The sequence below is a fragment of the Leucopleurus acutus genome (genome assembly GCF_964270905.1).
Source record: "Leucopleurus acutus genome assembly, chromosome: 17".
Lineage (NCBI taxonomy): Eukaryota > Metazoa > Chordata > Mammalia > Artiodactyla > Delphinidae > Leucopleurus > Leucopleurus acutus.
In genome coordinates this window covers 602,834-628,445 of record NC_139159.1, presented here as the reverse complement: position 1 = coordinate 628,445, position 25,612 = coordinate 602,834, and the positions used below count along the sequence as shown (strand labels likewise).

The following is a 25,612-nucleotide window of genomic DNA, read 5'->3' as shown; positions in this document are numbered from 1 at the left end:
TTTCATGTAGATGTTTCTTTCTCAGCAAAATAGAGGAGAAGCTCACTCTCCTTCCGGACGATGGTGGTGTGAGTGAGGATGCGGACGGGACGGGCGTGCAGGCTCCGGAGGAAGATGCTCGGTCTCTGATCGCCAGCTGCAAGTTCTCCATGAGGCTGCAGATGGTGGAGAGCGCACGGAAGCAGGTGGGCGCGCCCGGGGCACGGACGATCCAAAACTGGCGTTCTTTAAACTTAGCTTTTCTTTAAAATCTGAAGCTTAGAGATAGTTGAGTAGTTAGTATTTTTTTTTCTCTATAAGGAAGTACACTTGAAGAAATACTTACTTAAAAATTTCCAGAAAGCCTCTAAAGTTTATTATACACTTGTTAATCATTTCAAAATGATTATTCTCTGCTTTACTTATAAAGAAAAGGTTTTCTCTTGTTTAACAAAATGAATGCTTGCCAGGTAGTAACAAATTATATTTAGGTTTAGTTCGTGGAAATCTATCATTTGATAATAAGGTCCTTTCTTGATAAAAGTGCGGTTTGCTTAAAAGTCGCATATAAGCATTTCAACTGTATTAAATTATATTTTTCATGTAATTAAATCATATTTGGATATACTAGGGGAGCTTGCTGCTTTAATGACCCTATATTGATTGCTATTATAAAGCAAAGAATATTATTCTAGTACAAATAATTAATATTTGTTTTGTGGGTTTAAAGGCTCATTTATAGGTGTTTCTTTGAGATGGGTCTTGTATCAGGGATTTTTATATTTCCCATAACAGCAGCCTAAGTGAATAAAGGAAGTAATAACTCTGTCAGTTCCCTGCGTTCAGTTCTGGACGAGCTGGCCTTCAGATGCTCTCAGATACCCCACCGAGGAGGCCCTGCCCCCTCGCCTGGTCTCCCCAGGCTCTCCCCTTGAAGTTGTGGATGCTGTGGGTGTTTCAAGTCGTGCCCCCTCCCCACTTTCTGGACTCAGGTAGTGTCTTCCCTCACTGTTTCCTGCAGAGAAAAAGGAGATGCTGTTTTTCCAGCAGGCCCTGGCCATTTCGCCCTCCATCCCCTCAGCTCCGGGTGCAGCGGGGAGTGGCTGGGGCCCGGGGCTGAGGTGGTGCGTGTGGCCTCCCAGTGGGAAGTGGGGGGCGCCTCCCGGGGCGGGGCGCAGTGGGCGCTCCCCGCTGCTGGGGGCAGGAGGGCCCCCTGGGGGGCACTTGGGGGTGGTAGGGGAGGAAGGTACGGGGATACGCTTAAACAGAATCCCAAGGGGAGAAACGGGGAATTGTGGACGCCGCCGTGGGCGGACGGCTTGTCTCGTGATGCTGGTTTGAGGTGGGTTGTAGAGCATGTGGCCCAGAACTAGGGACTGGAGACTAGGAGGTCATCGAAGATCATGGACGTGCTGGTGGGGATGAGAACTGTGTGAAATGTACACTCTTATACGCAGATGTGATAAGGCCAGAGACTGCAGGAATGACGAGGGTGGCTGGACTTTGGCCTGAGTGGTTGGAAGGGTCGTAACAAGGACGCATAGGACTGATGTCAGTGTCCTTGAAGCTCAGCAGAGAATTAGATGTAAAAGACATCCCCAGGGCTTCCCTGGTGGCGCAGTGGTTGAGAGTCCGCCTGCCGATGCAGGGGACGCGGGTTCATGTCCCAGTCCGGGAAGATCCCACATGCCGCGGAGCGGCTGGGCCTGTGGGCCATGGCTGCTAAGCCTGTGCATCCAGAGCCTGTGCTCCGCAACGGGAGAGGCCACAACAGTGAGAGGCCCACATACCGCAAAAAAAAAAAAAAAAAAAAGACATCCCCAAACAACCAACTAAATAAAAAACAGAGAAACGTATATTAAAACTAAAAACTTCTGTGCCTCAAATGGCACACTCAAGAAAGTGAAGAGAGAACCCATGTGATGGGAAAAAATATTTGGAAATCATGTATCTGGTAAGGGTCGGCTTATCCAGAATACATAAATAACTCTTTACAACCGAACAACACAAAGTCAAACAACCCAGTGAGAAAACAGGCAAAGGATCTGAATAGACATTTCTCACAAGAAGACACACAAGTGGCCAGTACGCACATGAAAAGACACTCAGGGCACTTCCCTGGCGGTCCAGTGGTTAGGACTCCGCACTTCCACTGCAGGGGGCACGGGTTCGATCCCTGGTTGGGGAACTTAAGATCCCGCAAGCCGTGTGGCATGGCGAAAGAAAGAAAGAAAGAGAGGGAGAGAGAGAGAAAGAAGGAAAGAAAAGATACTCAGCACCACGAGTCATCAGGAGGATGTAGGTCAAACCACAGCCAGGTCCCACCGCACACCCACAGGATGGCTGGAGTAGAGGGATGGCCCTCCGTGCAGGGAGGTGAGCAGTGCAGCCACCGTGGAGATCAGTCTGGCAGCTCCTCCAAAAGCCAGAGGGTTACCGTTTGACCCAGCAGTTCCCCTCCTCGGTATATACCCAAGAGAAATGAAAACTTAACGTCCACACAGAAATCTGTATACAGATTCTTTATGTTCATTGAAATTAGAAAAAAGAGCATTATTCAGAATAGCCAAAAGGTGGCAACAATGTGAAGGTTTATCAGTAGATAAATAGATAAATGAACTGTGGTTTATGCATGCAGCAGCATGTTACGCAGCCACAGCAAGGGGTGAAGTTCTGATACACACCACCAGGCACAAAGTCAGAGCACAGCTGACTCCCTGGGTAGGAAGTGTCCAGAATGGGCAGACCCGGGGCAGAAGGCTGTAGTCTCTGGGGGCTGGGGGAGGGGAGCAGATGCCTGTGGATGGAGGGTTTCTTGGCGGACGACAGAGTCCCGGAATCAGACGGCAGCCGTGGGTGCCCCGCTGCGTGAGTGTCCCGGAGACTCTGGACTGTGTATCTGTCCCCACGATAAAGCTAAGGTGATGGGTCACTGCGGGCCAGCGAGAAACTCCTCTCGTAGAGTGACTTGACTTATCATCCTCCTGTGTCATCTTTCTGCTTTCTCTCTTCCGCCATGTAGAATAATTTCTCGCTTGCCTTGAAACTGCTGAAGGAGCTGCACAGAGAGTCAAAAACACGGGAGGACTGGCTCGTGAAGTGGGTGCAGAGCTACTGCCGGCTCAGCCACGGCCGGGCCCGGGCCCAGCGCCCGCCCGAGCAGCTCTGCGCGGCGCTGAAGACGGTGCCCCTGCTGGGTACGAGGCTCTTCTCCTCCCACAGTTTGTGTTGTGGCTGTGTGTCTTCTCGCAGTATCCTTTGTGCTGCTTTATCTGACAGTTGGGAATTAGATTTGTAAAACTTTTATTAAGTATTTATTGAACATGCGGCGCCAAGGTGCCGTGTGTCCAGTAATGCTACCGCATGGGACTCCTGGAGCTTTTGTTTCTTCATCTGTAAACTAAAGTTGAAGTTCTAAAATGTTCTCTTTAAGATTTAGCCAAATTTTGGGTGTAACAGTTTAATTATTTGGAAAACTTTATGTTTACATACAAGAACTGCCTCAAACAATTAGCCATGAGAGCCTTTTTCCTCCTCAGTTCTTCTGTCTGTGATGACGTGGCCTGTAAGGCTGAGCGGGAACCCCGTGTGTGGGTCCCGGGTCTCGTGTGCACGTCCCAGGTGCACGGCAGGGCTTTCCTGCGGCCTCCCGCTGGTCCCGAGCCCAACTCTTGGGCAGGATGGGGAAGCACTTTCCACGTTGATCCCAGGATCGGAAAATGACGCCGTGACTGCTCAGCTCTTTTTATAGGCTTTTCTGGGGGGGGGGGGCAGGAGGAGTTTGCTGCCATGAAGACGGCACTCGGTTCTCGTGATAATGACTGGCTGCCGTCGGTCACGGCCCTGTGAAGTAAGCGTCTCCTGGAGGAGCAGGTGGTGTGCGTGCAGGACTTGCCGGGTGACGGCCCTTTCTCTTCGCGACCTCTGCACGCTGTAGGCTTGCCCAGAGCCACACGGCCGGACATAGTACTAGACCTTGGACTGCGGTGGTCTCTGTTGCTTTGTCAGCTGTAGGTCACAGCATCAGTTTAAAAATCTGCGTTATTGATGTACATGCACGAATGCATTAGAAAGCACACTTTCTGTTCTCTGTTAACACAAAGAAGTGCTTGGACAAAATGCAGAAGGGTGACGCTTGAATGAAAGTTTATTTGGTGTTTTAATTGTTGAGCCTCGGTGGGCCGTGGTCGCTGGTGACAAAGAACATTGTTCATTAATGTGAGTTCAAGAGATTCTCGAGTCAACGTTTGAAGTCAGTTTCTTATACCTTCAAGATTTCTTTTAGTTTCTTAATAGAAAACAACCTTTGAACACTCTGAATATCTTCTTTGTAACTTACGTCACTCACTCAGTTCTCAAAAAATCCTGTGTGCGTGTGTGTAATCCAGCAGGTGAGAACACATCAAGCTACTTGAGCAGAAACGTTGTGGCGTCCCGTGACCATAACATTCTCGTGGGCACAGCATACAAGATCATGGCTGACGCTCTCAGCAGTGAGCCCACCTGCCTCGCTGGGATCGAGGAGAGCAAGGCCAGGAGCGTCGTGGAGCTCTCGGGATCCAGTTCAGAGGATGCAGAGAAGGTAGTGACGCTGGGAGCCTGAGCGCTTCGTGTCGTGTGTTTGTCTCGACCGCGCAGGCTCCGCTACACGAAAGAAATGACAAGTCTCGCTTTGTGTTTTCAAGACACATTTGACAGTTACACGCAGTCAGGTTTCTTAATGGAAAAATGACCTACTCCCCGTGTTTCCTGTTTATTTGAACGACACCCTTCTTCTAGTGTTAATAGTGAGAAGTCTGTGTTGGCTTGATGTGGACGGTTCTCCCGTGAATCTTGTTAGTGGAATCTCACCACCGGCCGCCATTCAGACGCCCCGCTAGCTTATGGGAAGAATCAGCTTTTCTGCTTTTTTGTGTAGCACCTGCTCTGTTGGCACTGCTCAGGTGGTTCTGTGTACTTGTGAGTTCCCACGTGCTCCCCGTGCCACTTGTGTCCCCAGCCTCCAGCCCTTCCTGAGCCACGCCCCGCGTGTTGGTGTTCAGGCGCCGAGATGGCGTAGGGCTGGCGTCTCTTTCCCAGTCCAGGCAGACCTGGCTCTGCCCTCGAGCGGCTTTCTGTTTACCGGTGGCTGACGGGTCCCAGGGGGGCAGGGTCTTCAGGAAGCTTGGTCTCGCTCACAGCCTGCCGGGGTCTCTGCGTTCCAGGTTGCGGCAGGCCTATACCAGAGAGCGTTCCACCACCTTTCTGAGGCCGTGCAGACGGCAGCACAGGAGGAGGCCGGGTGCTCGGCGCGGGGCCAGGAGCCTGCATGCGGGCTGGTGGCGGCTTACCTGGCGCTGGTGGAGTTCTGTGACCAGCGGCTCCGCAAGCAGGAGGAGGGCCCCCCCGGTGAGCCCCGCGCGTGCCCGCCGGAGATGTAGGGTCTTGCGGGTCCTGTGCTCTCCTGTGTGTTTTTCAGTGGCATGTGTTCTAAGAGACAGCTTGTCTGTTTAAGAGGCTGTGACATGGCCATGCCCCACGGCCGGTGTGGGACCGGAGTTGGGCGTCTCCGTCCCTCCCTCCATCTGCTTCCCTGGCGCATGTCTGACCAGCTCCTGTGGCCACCCCTTGTGTTCCAGCCCAGGAAGCAAACTACTTCACCCGGTAGCAGAGGTCAGCGTCAGAGAGGAGCTCTTTTGTTTTCTTTGCGGTACACGGGCCTCTCACTGTTGCAGCCTCTTCCGTTGCGGAGCTCAGGCTCACGGGCCCAGCCGCTCCGCGGCATGTGGGATCTTCCTGGACCACACGAACCTGTGTCCCCTGCATCAGCAGGCAGACTCTCAACCACTGCGCCACCAGGGAAGTCCCAGAGAGGAGCTCTTACATGCAGTCCGAGACCGTCTGCTGAGCTGCAGTAGTTGTTAGAAAGGAAGCCCGGGGGAGAGCAGCCAGCGCTGAGTATGCCACTCGTGTCTGTGTGTGGGTAGTGACCACGTCTCTCCTCGCCTGTCCCCGGTAGTCCTGGACGCTGCAGAACTGCGCACGTATCCGGCCCTCGTGGTGGACAAAATGCTGAAAGCTCTGAAGTTACACTCCAGCGAGGCCAGGCTGAAGTTCCCCAGACTCCTCCAGATCGTTGAGCTGTATCCAGAGGAGACCCTGGGCCTCATGACCAGAGAGGTCGGTGTCTTCCTTCTGGCGGAGGGAACTTGACGGAACTAACAGATGTGTTGTGTGGGGTGCGTGTGTTAATGGCTTTTCATAACCACTGAGTTTTGCTCCATCCCAACAACATGTGTCATTGAAAACCGTGTAAGGGAGTGTTCCCATGCACCCACTTTGCTCTGTGGGTGTTGACGCGAAGGCCGCGTCTGAACGAGGACCGAGATGGGAGGAGGTGAGACCTCCACCCGGAGCTGGCTGCCCCTCAGGGCTGAGCTGCGTACGTCCGGGGGCCTTATGCTCAGGTCACTGTTCAGCAGCAAGAAAAGGGGGACGTTTCAGGTGCCATCCCCCCACGCTCCACATCTCGGGAACCCCCAGGGCTCCTGCCCCACGTCCCACTTACCCGCTCTCACCCCATCCCGGCCTCTCCGCTGGGGCTGCATTGGGGAAAAAGGGGAGGGTTATCAGAAAGCCTCCTTAGCGACTTTGTGGATGTTTAACTGGAAGACAGGGCCAGGCTTTGAGTTGATGACGTAATAGTTCAGAAAGGGTGCACAGCAGGTCTGTAGACGGTGCTGGTCACCGAGCCCGCAGTCAGTTCTCTGTGCGCTTGGACAGGTGAGGGTTTTCAGTAGGTCCTACACAGGAGATTAAAGTAAATTCGGTATGAAATGCGGTACACATGCATTTTCCTCAAAGATAAGTAAAGAAATATTTCAGTAAGTTATGGTTCTTTTCTTCCCCCAAATCATACTCGTATATGATAAAAATAGCATTTTGAGTTTGTGTGGAAACGAACGGAGTGGTGGGTCGATGTTGTCATGACCCTTGAGATGGGCAGCTGGCCTTGCACTGAGGGCCCCCAAGCCTCCCGTCCTTCCTGGCTTTATACCAGCATTCCAAGTGCAGCGGAGTTTATCTTGAAATAAACACCTGGAAAAGCATTAGAGGAAAACCTGAGCAAAATCTGAAAATGGTCTTGGAGTTAAGAGACAAAACCCAGGAGCTATAGAGGAAAATAACTTGACGCTTCTATTGTTAAAAAAATGCTATATACAAAGTTAAGAAAAAAAACTGGGAGAAAAAACTTGCAACACATACTGGAGATGGAGAGCAGGCGTCTCCGCTGTCTGCAACAGACAGACTCGTAGCAAGGGGCGTCGCACGTGTGGTTAAAGCACGTAATGCAGGTAAACGCTGACTGCCCAGCCTCGCTAATGATGAGACGCGCAAATTAAAGTTAGGTATCTTTCACTTCTCAGATTGAAAATAGATTTTAAAAACTGTCAGATTGACAATAGATTTTAAAAATGGATCACGTCAAGTGTCGGAAAGGATTTTGGAAAGTAGTCGATCTACTACGCTTTTAGAAGTGGAAATTTGAAAAATCTTCTTGGAGGGAAATTTAGCGATGTTTTTTACAGTTGTTAAGGTTCACATTAAAAGTAAAAAGGAATTTAGGAACTCATTTAGGAATTTCTCCTATGGGTATATAGCACAAGTACAAAGAGATAAACATATAGGGTTGTGCATTGTAGTATCTGGATAGCAAAAATTGCAGATACCCTAAAAGTTCATCGTAGAGCCCTTGTGAAATGAAGCAGAATATGGTACAGCTGTTAAAAGGAATGAGGTAGACCTAAGAAGAGCCAGCAACAGCAAGTCTCCTCCAGGTCCATTCTTCTGAAGAAAGGGTCCACGTGCACACGCCCTGAAAAGGCCCAGAAGAATCGATGGTTCCCAGTGGGTCGGAACCGGAGGGCTGAGAAGACTTTCTGTCTACACGTCTGTCGGTTTTTATAGTGCCGGTAGCAGATACAGCTATGCTTTGATACTGGACACAGCGCACTTCTGTAAGGGAGGGCGCTGCATGTGCCGCTCATCACTCACTTCTCTCCGTTTCAGATTTCTTCCATTCCTTGCTGGCACTTCATCGGCTGGGTCAGCCACATGGTGGCCTTGCTAGACAAGGAGGAGGGGGTCGCCGTCCAGCGCACTGTAGCGGACATCGCCGACCACTACCCGCAGGCCATCGTGTACCCGTTCATGATAAGCAGTGAAAGCTACGCCTTCAGAGACACTTCTGCTGGCCATAAGAACAAGGACTTTGTGGCCAGGTGACACAAGAAAAATTAGGTCCATCTAACACTGAAAGGTTATCGAAACGTCTGTGGTCAAAGCAGACACAGGGACGCTTATGTGTGTCCTCAGATGAATTAGAGCTGCCATGGAGGGCAGGAGGCCTAGATGTCTGTCTGTTGGGTGCATCTGCCCTGGTGTGTTATTTGCTGTAGAATTTATTTCCTTTTGTAAACACAGTTCATCTTAAAATGTTATTCATGAGATGGTTATGCTAACCATTAGTAATCTGTTGGTTGAGACGGACTAGATGAGATGCTTTTTGGAATCAGTTCCTGAAATTGTTCTGTAATTTAAAATCTCCGGGAAGCCCCCCCTTCTTCGTTAAGTCAGTAAACTGCCCAGATGTCCTTTTCGCTTCTTCAGTTGATTTGTAAGTGAGGACAGTTGCCAGAGCCGGCAGCAGTGTTTTACTTTAGAAAGAATACTTGGTAAATGCACGGCATTTTAGTTGCCCTTCTCTGTCAAGAACTGATTTGCCTCATTATTTAGAGTGGGACAAGGCTGGGGGGCACAGCCCTCATCCCGGCTCGCCGATGGGCCAGCCGTGCAACCCACCCACCCTGTGGTGCCCTCCTGTGTCTCAGCAGAGGCAGCTGCCGCGTGATCGCTTCCTTAGAAAGAAAGAAAGCAAAGAGAAATGTTGAAAGTTTGTTGAGAAGCAGGGCCTTTTGAACTTGAGATCGTGGGCGCCAAAATGTTGAGAATTTGCTTTCATCTCATCTCTTGATACAGGACACACTTTGTGCTTCATCTGCTTTGGAGATAATTTTTAAATTTCTCCTTCCCTAGACTGTGTGGTTGGTTATGTATTGTTTTATATATAAATATAATTATATATACATAAAAATTATAGGCCTTGATCTTTGGAAGATGTTTGAGCACCTAAACCTGGTCATTTTTTGTAGGATTAAAGCTAAGTTAGATCGAGAAGGAGTGGTTCAGGACTTCATTAACGCCCTGGAGCAGCTCTCCAGCCCTGAGATGCTCTTTAAGGTAGCGTTAACAGCTTCCCGCATGTAAGACACGGGCTCAGTGCAACCTGCCTGCAGTCCAACTTGACGTGTCTTTTTTTCTGCACAGGACTGGACGGAGGACGTCAAGCTTGAACTAGAAAAGAACCCTGTAAATAAGAAGAACCTTGAGAGAATGTATGAGAGAATGTACGCAGCCTTGGGAGACCCACAGGCTCCAGGTCTCGGGAGTTTTCGAAGGAGGTTTATCCAGGTACGGGGGGGCGGCAGCCGCTTGGTGATTACAGTCATTATGAAGACGAGGGCTTCTATTTGCTGGTGTGTTAATACTTCTGGTTTTAAAATGTCTGTTGAATTTGTAAACTTCCCTTAGACTTGTGTCTGTTAGATATTGATGGCGTGTGTTAGGTCAGACAGTGGCAAGTGGGGCACAGGTAAAACCTCAGGGTTCTATCACATTCTGTTCTTCATGGCCAGATTCTTAGATATGAAGGTTATGTGTAGTTTAATGTTTTTAATCCTCAGAGTGATTTGGGTATCGGACCAGGAAAACGTTTGTATTTGCCGCAGGTTGTAACCATTTTGTGAGCACTTAGTTCTGTCCAAGGCTCCGAGAGCTCACGGGGCCACCTGACACGTGCTGTGTGGACAGAGCTGTGGCGTCAGCGTGAGCTCTAGTTTCAGAGTTGCTCCAGACTTGGAAGGGAGAGAACGCACGCGGTGCTCCCCGCCTGGCCCCTCCCACCCCCGCCCCCCCACCCCCGGGACGGGGGTGGGCCTCCTCCGTCTGCACCTGTGTGCACCTCTCCTGCGTTTGTCACGCTGAGTTCGTTTTGACAATTTGGTGAAACCGCTTCTGTTCACGAAACCTCAAGAAGCTTTAGAGCGTGTAGGAGCCCCGGTGCTCACCAGTCGCGCGTCTCTGGTGCAGAGGAGCGTCTCTGTCCCTTGGGGGTGTACCAAGTGCTTCAGCGAGACGTAGGTCACACACCCTGCCGCGCGTGCAGTCACAGTGTGCGGTGCCCGAGGGTTCGCTGTCTTCCCGCCGCTCCCTGCTCTGCCGGCCCCCGGGGGCTCGCCTGCCCAACCTTCCGCGTGGACAAGTCCCGCGGGGCCCGGCTTCTTTCACTCCGCGGCATGCGTGCTGCAGCCTGTGTCGGTGCCTCCCCTCTGGGTGCTGGGGGTTGCTCCACAGCCTGTGTGTCCCTTGTCCACTGAGCGATGCTCCTGTGCAGTAGGCACAGTGACTCCGGGGCGCCCTCCTGAGTCAGGCTCGGGGGCAGGGCTGACTCCACTCACCTCTGCCCGCGGAGCCCACCGCTGGCGTCTCTGTCTGGATACGCGGGCGGGGCACGGTTCTGACCTCCAGAGGGAGGGCTGGGGGAGTCGTCCCTGCTTCGGGGAGCTTCCCTTAACTGTCTGAATGTGGGAACAGACAGGACTACCTGCTGCCTAATGTGTCCCGGTCTGTGTCTCAAGTGACAGTAAAACCCTAAACCTCGGCACGTACTGCATTTTATGACGCATGTTCGACCCCATGTCCTATCAGGTCAGCCTCACTGCTGCCCAGTGACTGCAGGTCCCCGGCGGGCAACCCACGTCCCGAGAAGGTACTGAAGGGTGGCGGGCCCGTGGCCACAGCGGGAACCGTCGGTGGGAAGGCGCTTGCGTCCGCCCTGTCCCTAGCTGGGGCCGCGCCAGCCTCTGCGGTCACAGTGCAGGAGCAGCCCCGGTGGGCAGCGGGCGGGCAGCAGGGATGGCGGCCTCAACAGGCTTGACGTGTGAAATCGGCCAGTGTCTGGGGCTCGCCAGGCCTTGTTCTGAGCCACGCCGCTTGTGCTAAGCACGTGGCCGGCCCAGGGCCAACCGAGAGGGCGGCAGAGGGGTCGCCGTGAGCTTCCTGCGGAGGGGGGGTGGGGGCCTGCCTGTTGGCCCCACCCTGGAAACCGCAGCCTGGCAGGCTTTGTCCCGGCCAAGCTCAGCCCTCCGCGCGCCCAGCAGGGCCAAGCCCGGCAGAAGCGTCCCCACAGCTGCAGCCGCGGTTTGTCCAGAGCTTGCTTCCTAGTACCCGGGACAGTCCATCTGGAACTTTCTGCTTCGCACCAAATCAGCACACAGTTTGCGTCGGTTAATTAAAATATTAATCCGCTAAAGCAGAACTGCCTGAGGTTTCAGTCTAGGGGGCCCTTAGGGGCGTTGTGCCGTCTGGATCAGTGCTGGTGCTGGTTATGCTGGGAAATGCGGATTGATCTTTCCCTTCATTCTAAGGATTGCAGACTGTTTCTATACTTTCAGTCCATTTATAGACCAAGGAAGAACTGTGTTTTATATATGTTAATTTTCCTGTAGTGGATTGTCTAAAACAGAGCTTATATTTCATTTATACCAGGCTCATGATGTGGGGTTAGTTCTACATTTGGGAAAACATTTCTAATTAAAGATGATCAGGTGAATCTTGACACCTTAGGTCACTGTTAGTAATACTCTTGAGTTTTGTTTCTTGTTTTTTTAAAATTTTTTTTTTTTTTTTTTTGCGGTACGCAGGCCTCTCACTGTTGTGGCCTCTCCCGTTGCGGAGCACAGGCTCCGGCCGCTCCGCGGCATGTGGGATCTTCCCGGACCGCGGCACGAACCCGTGTCCCCTGCATCAGCAGGCGGACTCTCAACCACTGCGCCACCAGGGAAGCCCTTGTTTTTTAAATTTTGATATCAGGGTTATAATTTAAATAAATATTTGAGTAGAAACTAATACAAAGAATGATTTGATATATTCCAGGATAGGGAACTTCTAATAATAATCGCTTCTAGAAATACAACTTACCCAAATGCTATTTATACTGGTTCTTGATCCAAAATAATGGCTTGAAAGACCCTCACTAAGGGAAAGTGTTTTTTTCTTATGTTTTTCTCTTTGCTGCGAGGAAGAACTTTGGGCTGTTCATTTTTTAAAAATTTGTTTATTTGTTTTTGGCTGTGTTTGGGTCTTTGTTGCTGCGCGCGGGCTTTCTCGAGTTGTCGTGAGCGGGCGCTGCTCTTTGTTGCGGTGCGCGGGCTTCTCATTGCGGTGGCTTCTCTTGTTGTGGAGCACGGGCTCTAGAGTGCAGGCTCAGTAGTGGTGGTGCACGGGCTTAGTTGCTCCGCGGCATGTGGAATCTTCCCGGACCAGGGCTCGAACCCGTGTCCCCTGCATCGGCAGGAGGATTCTTAACCACCGTGCCAGCAGGGCAGTCCCTGGGCTGTTCATTTCCATTGAATTATGTCCTTTATTTTGTACTTTGTTCCTACTTACTCCCATTGTCATGATGGTGCAGATCAGCAGCTGTACAACGGACACAGAGGTTAAAGGATTTCCCCATGTATTTAAAGCCCTTATTAAGAATTTATGCTCAGAAGTCACTGCTGACTGTCATCCTTTCCATCTTCTCAAAGGCGCACAAAGACAAAAACAAAGGCAGCCTACTGTGTTTTAAGAGTGTTGAAACATTCAAGGAGAGTGAAACTGTCAGTTAAAAGTGCAGGAAAAAACCCAATACAACTTGAGCACCTGTTTATTATGAAGGTTCGTGAGCCTGGAACTTTTTCAGAAGTTCAGCTAAACATTAATATTTCAGGTAAATTATCATTAATTTCAGGCTTTTGGGAAAGAATTTGATGAACACTTCGGCAGAGGAGGCTCTAAGCTCCCTGGCATGAGGCTCCAGGACTTCCGCAGCATCACCAGCTCGCTGCTTGGGAGGATGAGCAGGGCCTCGAAGGCGCCAGGGAACCTGAAGGAGTGCTCGCCCTGGATGAGCAGCTTCAGGGCGGAGTTCCTGAGGGCCGAGCTAGAGGTTCCTGGTGAGTTCACCGCGCGGCGGGGGTGGGCAGGAGGGTGCTTGGAGGAGAGTCGTGCTGCAGCCGGCACTTTTGATTCTGAGATGGTGAAATCGGGATCTTGACAGTTTTCTTTCTTTAAAAAGAATTTTAAATTCCACATATTTTTCATCATTAGGAAAATCTATAATTACTGTGAGTAGTACGCTTATTAAACGTCTAGTCATATTCCTGGTTAAGACAAGTGCTCAGACGTCCACCTACTAATAACGGTAGCTGGTAATGTCCTCTGAACCTACCCGCGCATGGTAGGAACTGCAGCATCTGAGAAGTGCAGTAAAATGCGGTGTGCCTGCACACGGCTTTGTGGGGTGTGCGCTGGTCCCACCTAAAGCAGCGAGATGATGGTACACGACGTGCCGGCAGGAGGGACGCTAGAGTGGCACTGAGGACCCGCCCTGTCTTCACCGTGGAATTTGCCAGACCGAGTGTTTCACTGTGGTCACTTAGGTCCTTATTCCAGTGGGGAGAAAGGGATTTGGAGAAAGAGTTTCCTTTGTTATTATTAACAGCTGCGCATCACATACCATGGGTTTCAAAAAAACCACCGAAAACAGAGCCTCCTGACATGCAGCTTGACTCCGCTGGAAACAGCACGGGTGTTCGCCCGGGGCGCTGCCGTCCCTGTTTGCCTTTGTCTGCTCCACCCGAATGGGAAGCGGTGTCCACTAGCCTGTCAGACTGAGAAATGGCAGCATTTAAAAAAATACGTCCAGGGAAAACTTCGAGTTAAAACTCCCCTCCTGTTAGACCAGTGGGTGTGTTTTAAATGCAGGGTGCAGCCTCTGAGTCAGGCTTCTGTGGTTTGTCCCAGGTCAGTACGACGGCAGAGGGAAGCCGATGCCCGAGTACCACGCCCGCATCGCCGGCTTCGACGAGCGGGTAGGTGCTGGGCGTCAGCTCCTCAGGTTCCAGGAGAGGCAGCTCACTCCCCACGTCGGTCTCAAGCGCACGGGGTTCTCTGAGGGTTGTGTTACAAGTTTTCTGATGGGAATTTACTGACCTTAATGTTTCCAGTCTTTCAACATCAGTCATGTTGAAGGACCTAGTGAACTCGAAGAATAAACTCTGTGTGTGTGTGTGTGTGTGTGTGACAAACGTACGAGTCTTAAGTGCCTGTAGCGAGTGGACATGTCGTGTGTGGCTTGTCCCTGAGGACGCGTGTCTATAGTGGACGTGTCGTGTGTGGCCTGTCCCCGAGAACGCGTGTCTATAAGCTCTTCACTTGTCACCGGGAACCTGGCACCTCTTGGCACTGCAGCCGGGCAGGAACAGGGACCAGGAGACTCAGTGCCCTCGCTTGTCCTTTGCTCTGTTGCCCTCCTGTGTCCCTGGAGGGCGTGCCCCAGGCCTCGTCTCCCCTCTGGTGATGAGACCCGGGCCCATCTGAAAACGCTGTTTCGTTTGACCTTTAAAGGTGAAAGTGATGGCCTCGCTCAGGAGACCAACGCGCATTGTGGTACGCGGGCACGACGAGCGCGAGTACGCCTTCCTGGTGAAGGGCGGGGAGGACCTGCGGCAGGACCAGCGCGTCTGCCAGCTGCTGCAGGTCATGAACGGGGTGCTCGCCCGCGACGCCGCCTGTGGCCAGAGGGGCCTGCAGGTGACCACCTATCGCGTGGTGCCCATGACCTCCAGGTGCGCAGAGCCCCCTGTGGGCGATGGGGGCGCAGGGGGCACAGGACCGGAAGGGGTTTTGTCGGGAAGGGGAGGAGGGGGTCCCGTGACGGTTCGGGTTCTAGGTGTCACGGGACAGAGGCCAACAGCACAGACGCTGCTCAGCCCGTGATGTTCATCCTCGTGGAGAAAGGGAAGAACTGTGTTCTAGGGAAGCGAGGGCAGGGGTGTTCATGACTGTTCTCTCCTTTCAGGTTGGGGCTAATTGAATGGATCGAAAGCACCTGCACCTTGAAGGAACTCCTTCTGAGCAGCATGTCACGGGAGGAGAAGGCGGCCTACACCAGGTGACCTGGAGTCCCAGGGCCCTGCCCCGGCCCTGCCCAGCCGCCCCAGCCCACAGGTCACCTCCACCCTGCCTCCAGGGACCTGGATTTTCAGGCCCTTTCATTGGCACCCTTGGCCGCCACCTGGCCGTACTTTAATCTGCCTCTCCATGGGTGAACAAAGGAAATGGAGTCCAGGGTTCTAAACAGTAGTTGCATATATTTTATCACAATTTTTAAAAAAGGATTAACTTTGGGGAAGAAGACTCTTTGAGGAAAATAAAACAGTAAGGTTAGCAGCTAACATTTAATTATACATTTTCTGTGGCACTAGTGTCAGTTCTTAATGTGTATGAAGTCATTTATTTCTTACAAAAAGCAAGAAGGTGAGTATCGTTGTCACCTCTGTACAGACGAGGCAGCTGAGGCTGGAGAGGTGAGGCTGCCCCGGCCCGTAGGGGGCGCAGGTGGGCGAGTAGGTCCAGGTCATGAATCAGGTGCTTTTTCTGTTTTCCTTTATCCTTTTTTATTTTCCAGGTTTCCTACGATGAGCATGTTATTTTTCAATCAGGAAGTTTTTTAAAAGATTTGTTCCTTGTTTCTGTAAAGCAAACTAAGGACAGCGTGGCTCACAGCCGTTTTGAAGCAAGGGTTGGCACGTTGGGGGGCCAGCGTTAGGCTGGCGGGCGAGGAGATTCTCCTTACTGGACCCCTGCCCCTTCCTGAGAGCGCCTGCACGGGGCCGGTGTTCTCATCGGTCATGCTCTCGTTCCTGGACAGTAGTTGCTACGTGGGGCAGTGTTTACCGTTACTTCCATTCACTTGAGTCTTTTGCCTAAAGTTGTTCCTGCTGCCCCTGCAGCACCGGCACCCTGGGGCCAGGAGTCCCCCCTCTCGCTTGTGCTTGTGCTGACGCACAGGGGGCCCGAGCCACTCGCACAAGTGACCTTCCCGGTTCCCACGGCCCCTGCCCCCCGCCTCCCACTTGTAAGATGGGAGAGAGTGAAAGGCATCTGGTGAACACAGGTGTCCAAGGAGTATAAAGTGCTTTTCACATATGGAATTGTATACATTACTTCCCACTACCTTTTTAAAACAAGGCACTTCAAGCCCCCATTCCTAAGATCATTGCTGTTTTTTTCTTAATTTACATGTTGCAGTTTTCCAACCTAAAGACTTTTATCCGGTTGAAACTAGGAGAGAATTTAGATGGAAATGGAGTGGTCTCTCTGTGAAATTAACGTAGTAGCAACTCAGAAAAGATTCACCTTAAGGGATTTAACTACTAAGTAACATATTGTGAAGTTGTTCTGTCTTTAGTGATTATTATTATTATTAATTTTTTTTAAGGAAAACTTGTTAAAACTTTTGATGCAAACGCAAAAGTGGCTAAACATACAAGTAACACAGTGTTTCCACCTGTCCCCACACTGCCTTTTGCCTGTGAAACATTATTGCAAACAAGCTTTTCAAATTCAATTCAAACCCATCGTCATTTAAGAAGATACTTTTTGGCATTCACTGTGGATTTTGTCTGTGTCTGCATACTGGAAATGGTTTAAAAGAAAAAACAAGCGTGGCAGTGTTTAATGACAGAAGCAGACAGGCTGTCTTCAACAAGTAGCTTGTGGTCATTTTGCTTCTTTAGTGATTTACGTGCTTTAAACAAGTTGCACGTGGCGCTGTCCTGCTGCGAGGGGTCCCGCCCAGGGTCAGGCGTGTGGGACCCTATGCCTGCGTCGTCAGCTCATCTTGTTCCTGTGTGTGAAGTGGGACGTTTATTGTATCTGGTGGCTCTGCGCCTGAACTTTTGCACAGGAGATAGCCATGGTTCTTGAGGAGTGATTAAGAATGGATAATGGTGTGTGGAAATCCTAGACCCAGAGTAGCCGGAGTTCAGTGCTAATGTTAAATATGATTGAAGTCACGTTTATTTTCCCTGACTCTTCACTACTTTTCAGTGAATTCCTGGTGATGTTTGCCTCTGAAATCAGCAACCCTGGACATCTTCCTAATGCTGATTTCTCTTTCCCTACTTGTTAGTGACGCCCGGGCACCAGCGTCTGAGTATAGAGACTGGCTGAGGAGGATGTCGGGAAGGTGTGACCCTGGGGCCTACGCGCTCATGTTCAAGTATGTGTTGCACCGACCAGTTCACTCTTCTCAAAGTTGCGTATTCACTTTTGTTTCTTAGCAAGTGTTGCCTCAGATCATCAAAATCTAGCTGTTATCTGATATTCGAGCTTCAATATAACAAAGAGGTTTAAATTTCAAGTCATGAGACGTTCTAATCGGACATTTCCTATTATTAAATCATAGGGGAGCTAGTCGCACTGAAACAGTCACATCTTTTAGAAAAAGAGAAAGTAAAGTGCCGGCCGATCTCTTAAAGTAAGAGTATTCCCGACTTTGCTCACGGGGGCTGGGGGCAGAGGGCAGAGGGCAGAGGCCACACGGCTGTCCCCCTGCAGGCGGGCCTTCCTGAAGATGAGCACCGGCCCCGAGGCCTTCCTGGCTCTCCGCAACCACTTTGCCAGCTCCCACGCGCTCCTGTGCGTCAGCCACTGGATCTTGGGCATCGGAGACAGGCACCTGAACAACTTCATGGTGAGCTTGGAGACGGGCGGCGTGATCGGGATCGACTTCGGACATGCTTTCGGATCAGCCACCCAGGTGAGTGTGCCCTTCTCCGCTCTGGGCTGGAGTTGCCCTTGGGCTTTGTGACCGCTCTGCATACAGTCGGTTTGCATGGTCGTTGACGTTGTCATTCTTGTGGAAAGGGAAAATCTCAGCTGTGTTTCAGCCTTGTGCAGATGGGTTGTGGAAGGTGTGCTGATAGATTAGATAATCGGAGCTAAGAGAAACGTGATCCTGTAAAAAGGTAGGAGGTTCTATGAAGCCCCGTCATGGAAACATCCTGTGTGGATGTGAAGCACACCCTCCCTGACGTCAAGCTCCGAGTCTCCGTCTCCATGGCCATGTCACTGCTCGTGGGCACAGTGGCTTCACATCCGTGCGGCAGGAGCTGGTGTGCTCCCCACGCGTGAGCGACAGCCGTGGAAGGGCCCTCCCTCGCATCCACTGCTTCTCACACGTCCTTTTCTCTGTAGTTTCTGCCGGTCCCTGAGCTGATGCCTTTCCGTCTGACTCGCCAGTTTATCACCCTGATGCTACCACTGAAAGAAACGGGGCTCGTGGGCAGCACCATGGTGTGTGCGCTGAGGGCTTTCCGCTCGCGCCCAGACCTGCTCACCACCGCCATGGACGTGTTTGTGAAGGAGCCGTCCTTTGACTGGAAGGTGCGGTGGTCTCTTTGCACTTTGTGCCTTTGTTACAGCGTGCCTGTGATTGACCCACATCTCCTGTTACCTGGTGGGAATGTGTCACGTTGTGTTGATTACTAAAATACTTACTGTTTTGTACAGCACGTTCTCAGAATGAACACTTGGGGTCATTGGCTTGGCTTGAAAAGCAGATGAGACGTTCCTTTTGTTTGGAGGAAACTGACTTGAGAGTATTTTTAACCCTTTGGTGATGGTGGGTTTGGTTTCTCTGAGACAAGTTCTGGTTTAAAATCTGTTCCACACACAGTCCTCCTTGATCATAAAGACAGATCGTGCTTTCTTAAATCTCAAGGGTTCTTCACGATACTGCCCCCCAAAAGGGAGCACAGCAATGGCACCCTCCACAGGGAGGGATCCTTTAAGCCTAAGGGTAAGACCCTCACGGTCGTGGTCACTGTTATCTGTGCTGCCGTGAGAGTGCGTAAAAAGCTGCGGCGCCCTCCCCAGTCAGAGATTCTGTTTATTTTAAGATCGTTACTTGTTGAATCTGTGTGAATGTGATCATGTATACTGTTAAGCAGAGAAAAAAAAATCATGTTCCTTTCCTTTAGAATTTTGAACAGAAAATGCTAAGAAAAGGAGGATCTTGGATTCAAGAAATAAATGTAACTGAAAAAAACTGGTATCCCCGGCAGAAGATACATCATGCTAAGAGAAAGTTAGCAGGTGCCAATCCAGCAGTTATTACCTGGTAAGACGTTATTTGTGGAAGAAACAAACACACACCAACACGCTGGCGTTTCCGGAAGAATCAGTGAACACCATATGTTTATCCTCGGCCTGTGGTGTCGGCACACTGACAGACGGAGGGCCACGGCCTGAGGAGGCCGGCCTCTCCACCGCCCTGCAAGGTCCTAACTCTGGAGCCCTTCCCAGTCTGCCTGGGGTCCCTGCACCGCATTCCTAGACTGTTGCATGAATATCTTTACCTGCCCGAGGAGATTTAGGTTGTAAACTTACTCTTGTCCTTTTTCAGGACAAATGGGACCCTGGCGGCGTAGCCCCGAGGTGCGAGAGCACGGTGGCGGCTCATTAACAAGTGTGCAAATCGGGTTACCTTTGACACAGCTTTCACATTTTTCTGGTTGAGGTCTAAAACAAACAGGAATTTGTAGAAATGATTCACAAGAAGGAAAAAGAGTTGGACTTTCCCATTTAATTAACAATAAAAGGCTGTCTGTGGTCAGTTGTTTTTCGACAAAGGTGTCGAGACCACTCGGTGGTCTTTCCAACAAATGGCAAAGGAATGAAGGTGGAACCTCCACCTCCCACCACATACAAAGTTAATTCAAAGTGGATCAAAGAGCTAACTGTAAGAGCTAAAACTGTAACATACTTAGGAAGAAACACGGGTAAATCTTTAGGACCTGGGATTTGGCAGTGACAATTTGGCACTCTTAAGTATAACAGGAAAAGCACAAACAAGAAAAGGAAAAAACAGATAAATTAATCAAAATTGAAAACTTTAGTGCTTACCATCAGGAAAGTAAAAATACAGCCCACAGAATGGGAGAAAACATTTGAAAGTCATACAGCTGCTAAGGGACTTGTGTACAGAATACATAAAAAACCCTTACCGCTGAATAATAAAAAGACCACCCAATTAAAAAATGACCATAGTACCTGAACGGACGTTGCTCTAAAGAAGACACACAGATGGCCAACAAGCACATGGCAAGATGCTGACCATCATTAGTCATCAGATAAATGCAGTGGGATTCCACTTCACACCCACTAGAACTGTTGGAATCAAAAAATGGAACATAGCGAGTTGTTGTGAGGGCTGGAGAAGTCGGAGCCCTCGGTGTCTCCGCTGGGAAGGTAAAATGCTGCAGCCACTGTGGGGCGGTGCGGCAGTTCCTCAGAGAGTTAAACGTGGGGGCCATGGGACCCTGCGTTCCATGCTGGGTACTAACCCAAGCGAAGTAAAAGTGAGTGCACACAGACACGTGAAGACAGGCGTTCCCAGCGTTTCCTGCAGATCGAATCTCTTGGCTTTAAGGTTATGAGCAACAAAATATTCTGCGTGGTGAGAGGGAATGTCTGGTTTGGACAGGAAAAATCGTGTGTGGTTTGTGTCTTCATGTTTGTTTAATCTTTTTTCCAGTGATGAGTTACTTCTGGGCCATGAGAAGGTGCCTGCCTTTGAGCATTACATTGCTGTAGCGCAAGGAAGCAGAGATCACAACATCCGTGCCCAGGAGCCAGGCAGTGGACTTTCAGAAGAGGCCCAGGTGAAGTGCTTGATTGACCAGGCAACAGACCCCAACATCCTTGGCAGAACTTGGGAAGGGTGGGAGCCCTGGATGTGAGGTCCTGGGGAGTCAGCAGAGAAGGGGCATGCGTGTGGAGAGAGTGTCCTAAACTTTGATCCAGGCAATCAGTGGGCTCATCGTCCCGAAGCACCAGAGTTGTATCCCGAGTTTAATCCAGGCCATGATGAAGAAGTGAATGCTGGCATGGGTGAATGACTAGGCCATAATCATAGATCAGGTTAGGGTTAAAATGGATGTAGAAGGGCAGACTCGTGCAGAGCACGGAATTAAGACCGGAGCAGATCATGAGTGCTGTGAGCGGACCAAGAGCTGTGGTAGTTCATTGTGCACGTGAGCGTTCTGCGACCTGCCTCACGGCGCCATGGAAATCACACCCGGAAGACTTCGTCCCGGAGACTCTGTGAGAGTCATATTAGCAGCACAGGAGTAAGGTCAGGCTATGATTATGGCTTATTACATTTAGAAATGATTGTATTTGACATTTTAGGATATTTTTGTAGGTTTTTCCCTTTCACATTTTTCTCTTCTAGTTTTGACATTTTATGACAGAACTGTTCTCTAGAAGGGAAAGTGTTTAGGAGAGGGAAAAACCTTGGTCTCAGCACTCACTTTTGCTACTCTGATCACAACGGGAAGGTGGATGAAAGAGCTTTGCATCCCAGACTCAGGAAAGCTTCAGAAATTCCAAGTATGAAAGTAGGGATAGCACTAAGCATTCGGGTTCTAGGAAAATAAAAGAAATCCCTGTTTGAAATGAATCCTTATTTGGAGATAAAACATGCGTTCTAGAGCAGCCAGACCCAAGTTACAGAAGCAGCTTCCTCTGCACTCGAAGGGCCTCTGTCCCCACCCGGAGCCGATTTCAGGTGGGCCTTGAGCTTTTTGTTACTGTTTTTTCAAACATTTCTAGTTAGAAACTCTTGTATGATTTTGGGAAATAGTAAGTCTTAAGACTAAGGAACATTAAAAGTTTTTTTCCCAAAGTAGTGTATAGCTTTTATGCAGTTTCACAAGCAAACACTTCATCTTATAATTATTTCATTGTATTGCTTGACAAACTTATTCTGATAGATACAGGTTGAATGCATTATGGCATTAATAAGAAACGTTTATGGGGACTTCCCCAGTGGTCCAGTGGTTAAGACTCCATGCTTCCACTGCAGGGGACTTGGGTTCGATCCCTGGTCGGGGAACTGAGACGTCCAGCATGCTGCGCAGCGTGGCTGAAACATTTAAAGAAAAAAAAAAACAAAAAAATTCCAAGTTCCCTTAGGACGGGACGCCTACACACAGCTTCCAATCGACAAAATAAAATCGTGGGGAAAGAGTAAAGATGTAAACTGTAAACACTTTCTAAAATAAAAATTATTTCATCAACTTGCAAGAATTTTTGAAGTGCTGTTGATTAATGACCAGTAACTTCCGCTAAGATAGGTGTTTGTGAACTTTGAAATATTGTCTGTATATTGAAGTGACAGCACAGCTGTGGGGTTTGTACTTATTCTCTTTGAACATCATGAAATTGAAGAATTTAAGGACTGGCTTTTCAAAAAAGCAAAGGCCATTGGAATTTTGATAGGGATTGCACTGAATCTGTAGGTGGCTTTAGGTAGTTTTGCTATTTAACGATATTAAGGCTTCCAGTCCATGAACACAGTGTCTTTCCTTTTATTTGTCTTTAATTTCTTTCAGCAGTGTTTCGTCATTTTTACTGGTTTTTGATGTTTCTACTTTTCAGTTTCCTTGTTTAAATTTATTCTTAGTATTCTTTTGGATGCTGCTGTATATTTGTAGATATTATGTATTTACAGAGTTTCCCAGTTTCCTTTTTGGATTGTCATTGCTGGTGTAGAGGAACACAGCTGCCTTTGTGTGGTGATCTTTTCTCTTGAAACTTTGCTGGATTAATTTATTAGCTCTAGTACTTATCTTGTGTTATCTCTGGGACTTCTCGTATACAGGGTCATGTTGTCTGTGAGAGAGATGGTTTTACTTCTGCTTTTCCAATTTGAGTATTTTTTCTTTTCTTCTTGCCTGATTGCTCTGGCTAGAACATCCAGTACAGTGTTGAATAGCAGTGGTGAAAGAGGGCATCCTTGTCTTGTTTCTGATCTCAGGGGAACGTTTTCACCTTTCACCAGTGAGTGTGATGTCATCTGTGGGTTTTCAGCAATGTCCTTTGTCGTGCTGAAGAAGTTCTCTTCTAGTCTTAGTTTGCTGTGTGTTTTTATCGTGAAATGGTGTTGAATTTTGTCAAATACTTTTTTTGCATCAGTTGAGATGAACCTGTGTTTTTTCTCCTTTGTTAAAGTTGTATATTACAACATTCGATACTAGATTTTCTTTTTAATTTAATTTTTGGCCGCGTTGGGTCTTCGTTGCTGCACGCGGGCTTTTCTCTGGTTGTGGCGAGCAGGGGCTACTCTTTGTTGCGGAGCACGGGCTCTAGGCGCATGGGCTCAGTAGTTGTGGCTCGTGGGCTCTAGAGCGCAGGCTCAGTAGTTGTGGCGCAGGGGCTTAGTTGCTCCGTGGCATGTTGGATCTCTCCAGGCCAGGGCTCGAACCCGCGTCCCCTGCATTGGCAGGCAGATTCTTAACCACTGCGCCACCAGGGAAGCCTGATGCTAGATGTTGAATCACCCTTGCAGTGCTGGGACAAATCCCACCTGGCCATGGTGAGAAATCCTTTTACTCTGAGGTTGGATTCCATTTCCTCGTATTTTGTTGAGGATCTTTGCATCAGTGCCCATAAGGGTTATTAGTCTATAATTCTCTTACGGAGCCTCTCTGTCTGGCTTTGGTATCAGGGTAATGCTGGGTTCATAGAACGAGTTCGGGAGTGTTCCCTTCTCTGATATTTTCTGGAAGAGTTTGAGAAGGATTGGTGTTAATTCTTTCAGGGTTTGGTACAATTCACCAGTAAAGCCATCCTTTTCTTTTGGGGAGGTTTTTTCTATTACTGATGAAGTCTCTTGTTGCAGATCTCTTCAGATTTTCTATTACTTGAGACAGTTTTGGTAATTTATGTTTCTAGGAACTTTTGATAAGTTGGCATTTTTATTTCTGTAAGGTAGATGATGTCCCCACTTTTTTCTTTTTTTTTTTTTTTTGGTGGTATGCGGGCCTCTCACCGTTGTGGCCTCTCCCGTTGCAGAGCACAGGCTCCAGACGCGCAGGCTCAGCGGCCATGGCTTACGGGCCCAGCCGCTCCGCGGCATGTGGGGTCTTCCCGGACTGGGGCACGAACCCATGTCCCCTGCATCAGCAGGCGGACTCTCAACCACTGCGCCACCAGGGAAGCCCCCCACTTTCATTTTTGATACTAGTTATTTGAGTTTTTTTTTTTCTTTTTTTTCTGAATCAGTCTGGAAAGAGGTGTGTCAATTTTGTTGAGCTCTTCAAGGCACCAATGTTTGGTTTTGTTGCATCTCTTTTTCTGCGCTCTGTTTTATCTGTGCTTCTAATCTTGACTATTTTCTCAGTTTACTGGCATTGAGTTGAGTTTGCTCTTCCTTTCCTTAGTTCCTAAAGGGGTAGCGTTAGGTTACTCATTTGCAATCTTTCTTTTTTAATGTAGGCACTAAAGTGTGGTGAAATGAAATTTATATTTTAAGGCAGGACAAGAAAGATTTAAAAATTCTTCTTGTGTGTGTGTCCGGGTCTCCTCCATGCCCCCCTAACGTGCAGTGTGTGTCGCATTGCACATTAACCAGAGCTCCTCAAAGGCGGAGCGGCCGCTCAACCACAAAGATCACTGTTCCTTTCCTTCTGATGCTAGCAGTGTAACTTCTTGAAAGAATAGCACTCTTTCCCAGCTCTGTTGGGGTCACGGTGACATGCTGCTCCTTTGTACGTGCTTACCTGGACTATGTATTGTGGTGACGTTTCTATAAAATACCAGTATGTCATTGTTATATACACGATCCTTCGTCTCAAAAATGTCTGACTGTGCCTTGGATTTCTAAACAGGTGGAACAGTTCTCAGAATCCTCAGTTTGGCTTGAATAAAATTCCCTTTTTTCTTTCTTCATTTGATTGTTGATTGAATTTTTGTCAACAAGTCTGACCATTGTTTTTGCTACACTCCTTAAATTTTGGTATGCTGTGTTTTTGTTTTCCTTTGTCTCAAAGTGTTTTCTAATTTTCCTCGTGATTTCATCTTTGATTTGGTTGTCTTAAGACTATGTTGTTTAATTTCCACATATTTGGAATCTCTCACTTTTCCTTCTTTATGGATCTCTAGCTTTATTGCATTTGGTTAGAGAAGATATTTCGTAAGATTTTAATCTTTCTTAATTTATGGAGACTTGTTTGGTGGCCTAACATGTGGTCTATCCTGGGGAATGTTCCAGTGCACTGAGAGGAGTGTGCTCTGTGGTCGTGGGTGGAGAGTTCTGTGCGTGTCTGTTAGGTCTGGCTGGTATGTGGGGTTCAGGTCCTCTGTTTCCTTATTCTTCTGTCCAGATGATCTGTGTGCCCAGTATTGAAATTGGGGTGTTGAGGTCTTCAGCTGTTAATGTAGGTCTGTTTCTCCCTTCAGTTCTGTCAAGCTTTGCTTCCTGGATTTGGGTGGGGGTGGGTCCTGCTGTTTGGTGTGTGTATCTTTATAATTGCAATGTCTTTTTGATGGATTGACTTTATCAGTATATAATGCCCCTTATTGGTCTCCTGTAACAGGTTGTGACTTAAGAGTCTATTTCCTGATACTAGTAGCCATGCCAGCTTTCTTTTTTTGTTTTGTTTTCATTTTATTTTATTAGTTTTTTAAACATCTTTATTAGAGTATAATTGCTTTACAATGGTGTGTGTTTGTTAGTTTCTGCTGTATAACAAAGTGAATCAGCTATATACATATCATGCCAGCTTTCTACTGGTTATTAATGCGTGGAAAACATGTTTCCATACTTTCAATCTGTTTGTGACTTTGGCTCTAAAATGAG

At 49.0% G+C, this 25,612-nt stretch overlaps 1 protein-coding gene across 5 annotated transcripts in view; it reads left to right on the top strand.

Moving 5' to 3' along the window:
* Positions 1-23,076, top strand: part of PRKDC (protein kinase, DNA-activated, catalytic subunit) — a 159,512-nt gene extending 136,436 nt beyond the window's left edge. For 3 of the 5 annotated variants that reach the window (XM_082859124.1, XM_082859126.1, XM_082859122.1), the window contains 18 exons: positions 11-185; positions 3,002-3,176; positions 4,368-4,561; positions 5,184-5,367; positions 5,978-6,138; positions 8,029-8,240; positions 9,171-9,258; positions 9,346-9,489; positions 12,869-13,073; positions 13,924-13,991; positions 14,527-14,747; positions 14,981-15,073; positions 17,096-17,185; positions 17,372-17,443; positions 17,524-17,725; positions 18,163-18,351; positions 18,948-19,087; positions 20,504-23,076. In XM_082859124.1, the coding sequence (XP_082715250.1) occupies positions 11-185; positions 3,002-3,176; positions 4,368-4,561; positions 5,184-5,367; positions 5,978-6,138; positions 8,029-8,240; positions 9,171-9,258; positions 9,346-9,489; positions 12,869-13,073; positions 13,924-13,991; positions 14,527-14,747; positions 14,981-15,073; positions 17,096-17,185; positions 17,372-17,443; positions 17,524-17,725; positions 18,163-18,351; positions 18,948-19,087; positions 20,504-20,708 (2,818 nt within the window). In that variant the 3' untranslated portion in view covers positions 20,709-23,076. The remainder of the gene's footprint in view (positions 1-10; positions 186-3,001; positions 3,177-4,367; positions 4,562-5,183; positions 5,368-5,977; positions 6,139-8,028; positions 8,241-9,170; positions 9,259-9,345; positions 9,490-12,868; positions 13,074-13,923; positions 13,992-14,526; positions 14,748-14,980; positions 15,074-17,095; positions 17,186-17,371; positions 17,444-17,523; positions 17,726-18,162; positions 18,352-18,947; positions 19,088-20,503) is intronic. The other 2 variants (XM_082859125.1, XM_082859123.1) reach the window with 1 other exon arrangement.
* The last annotated feature ends 2,536 nt before the right edge of the window (positions 23,077-25,612 follow it).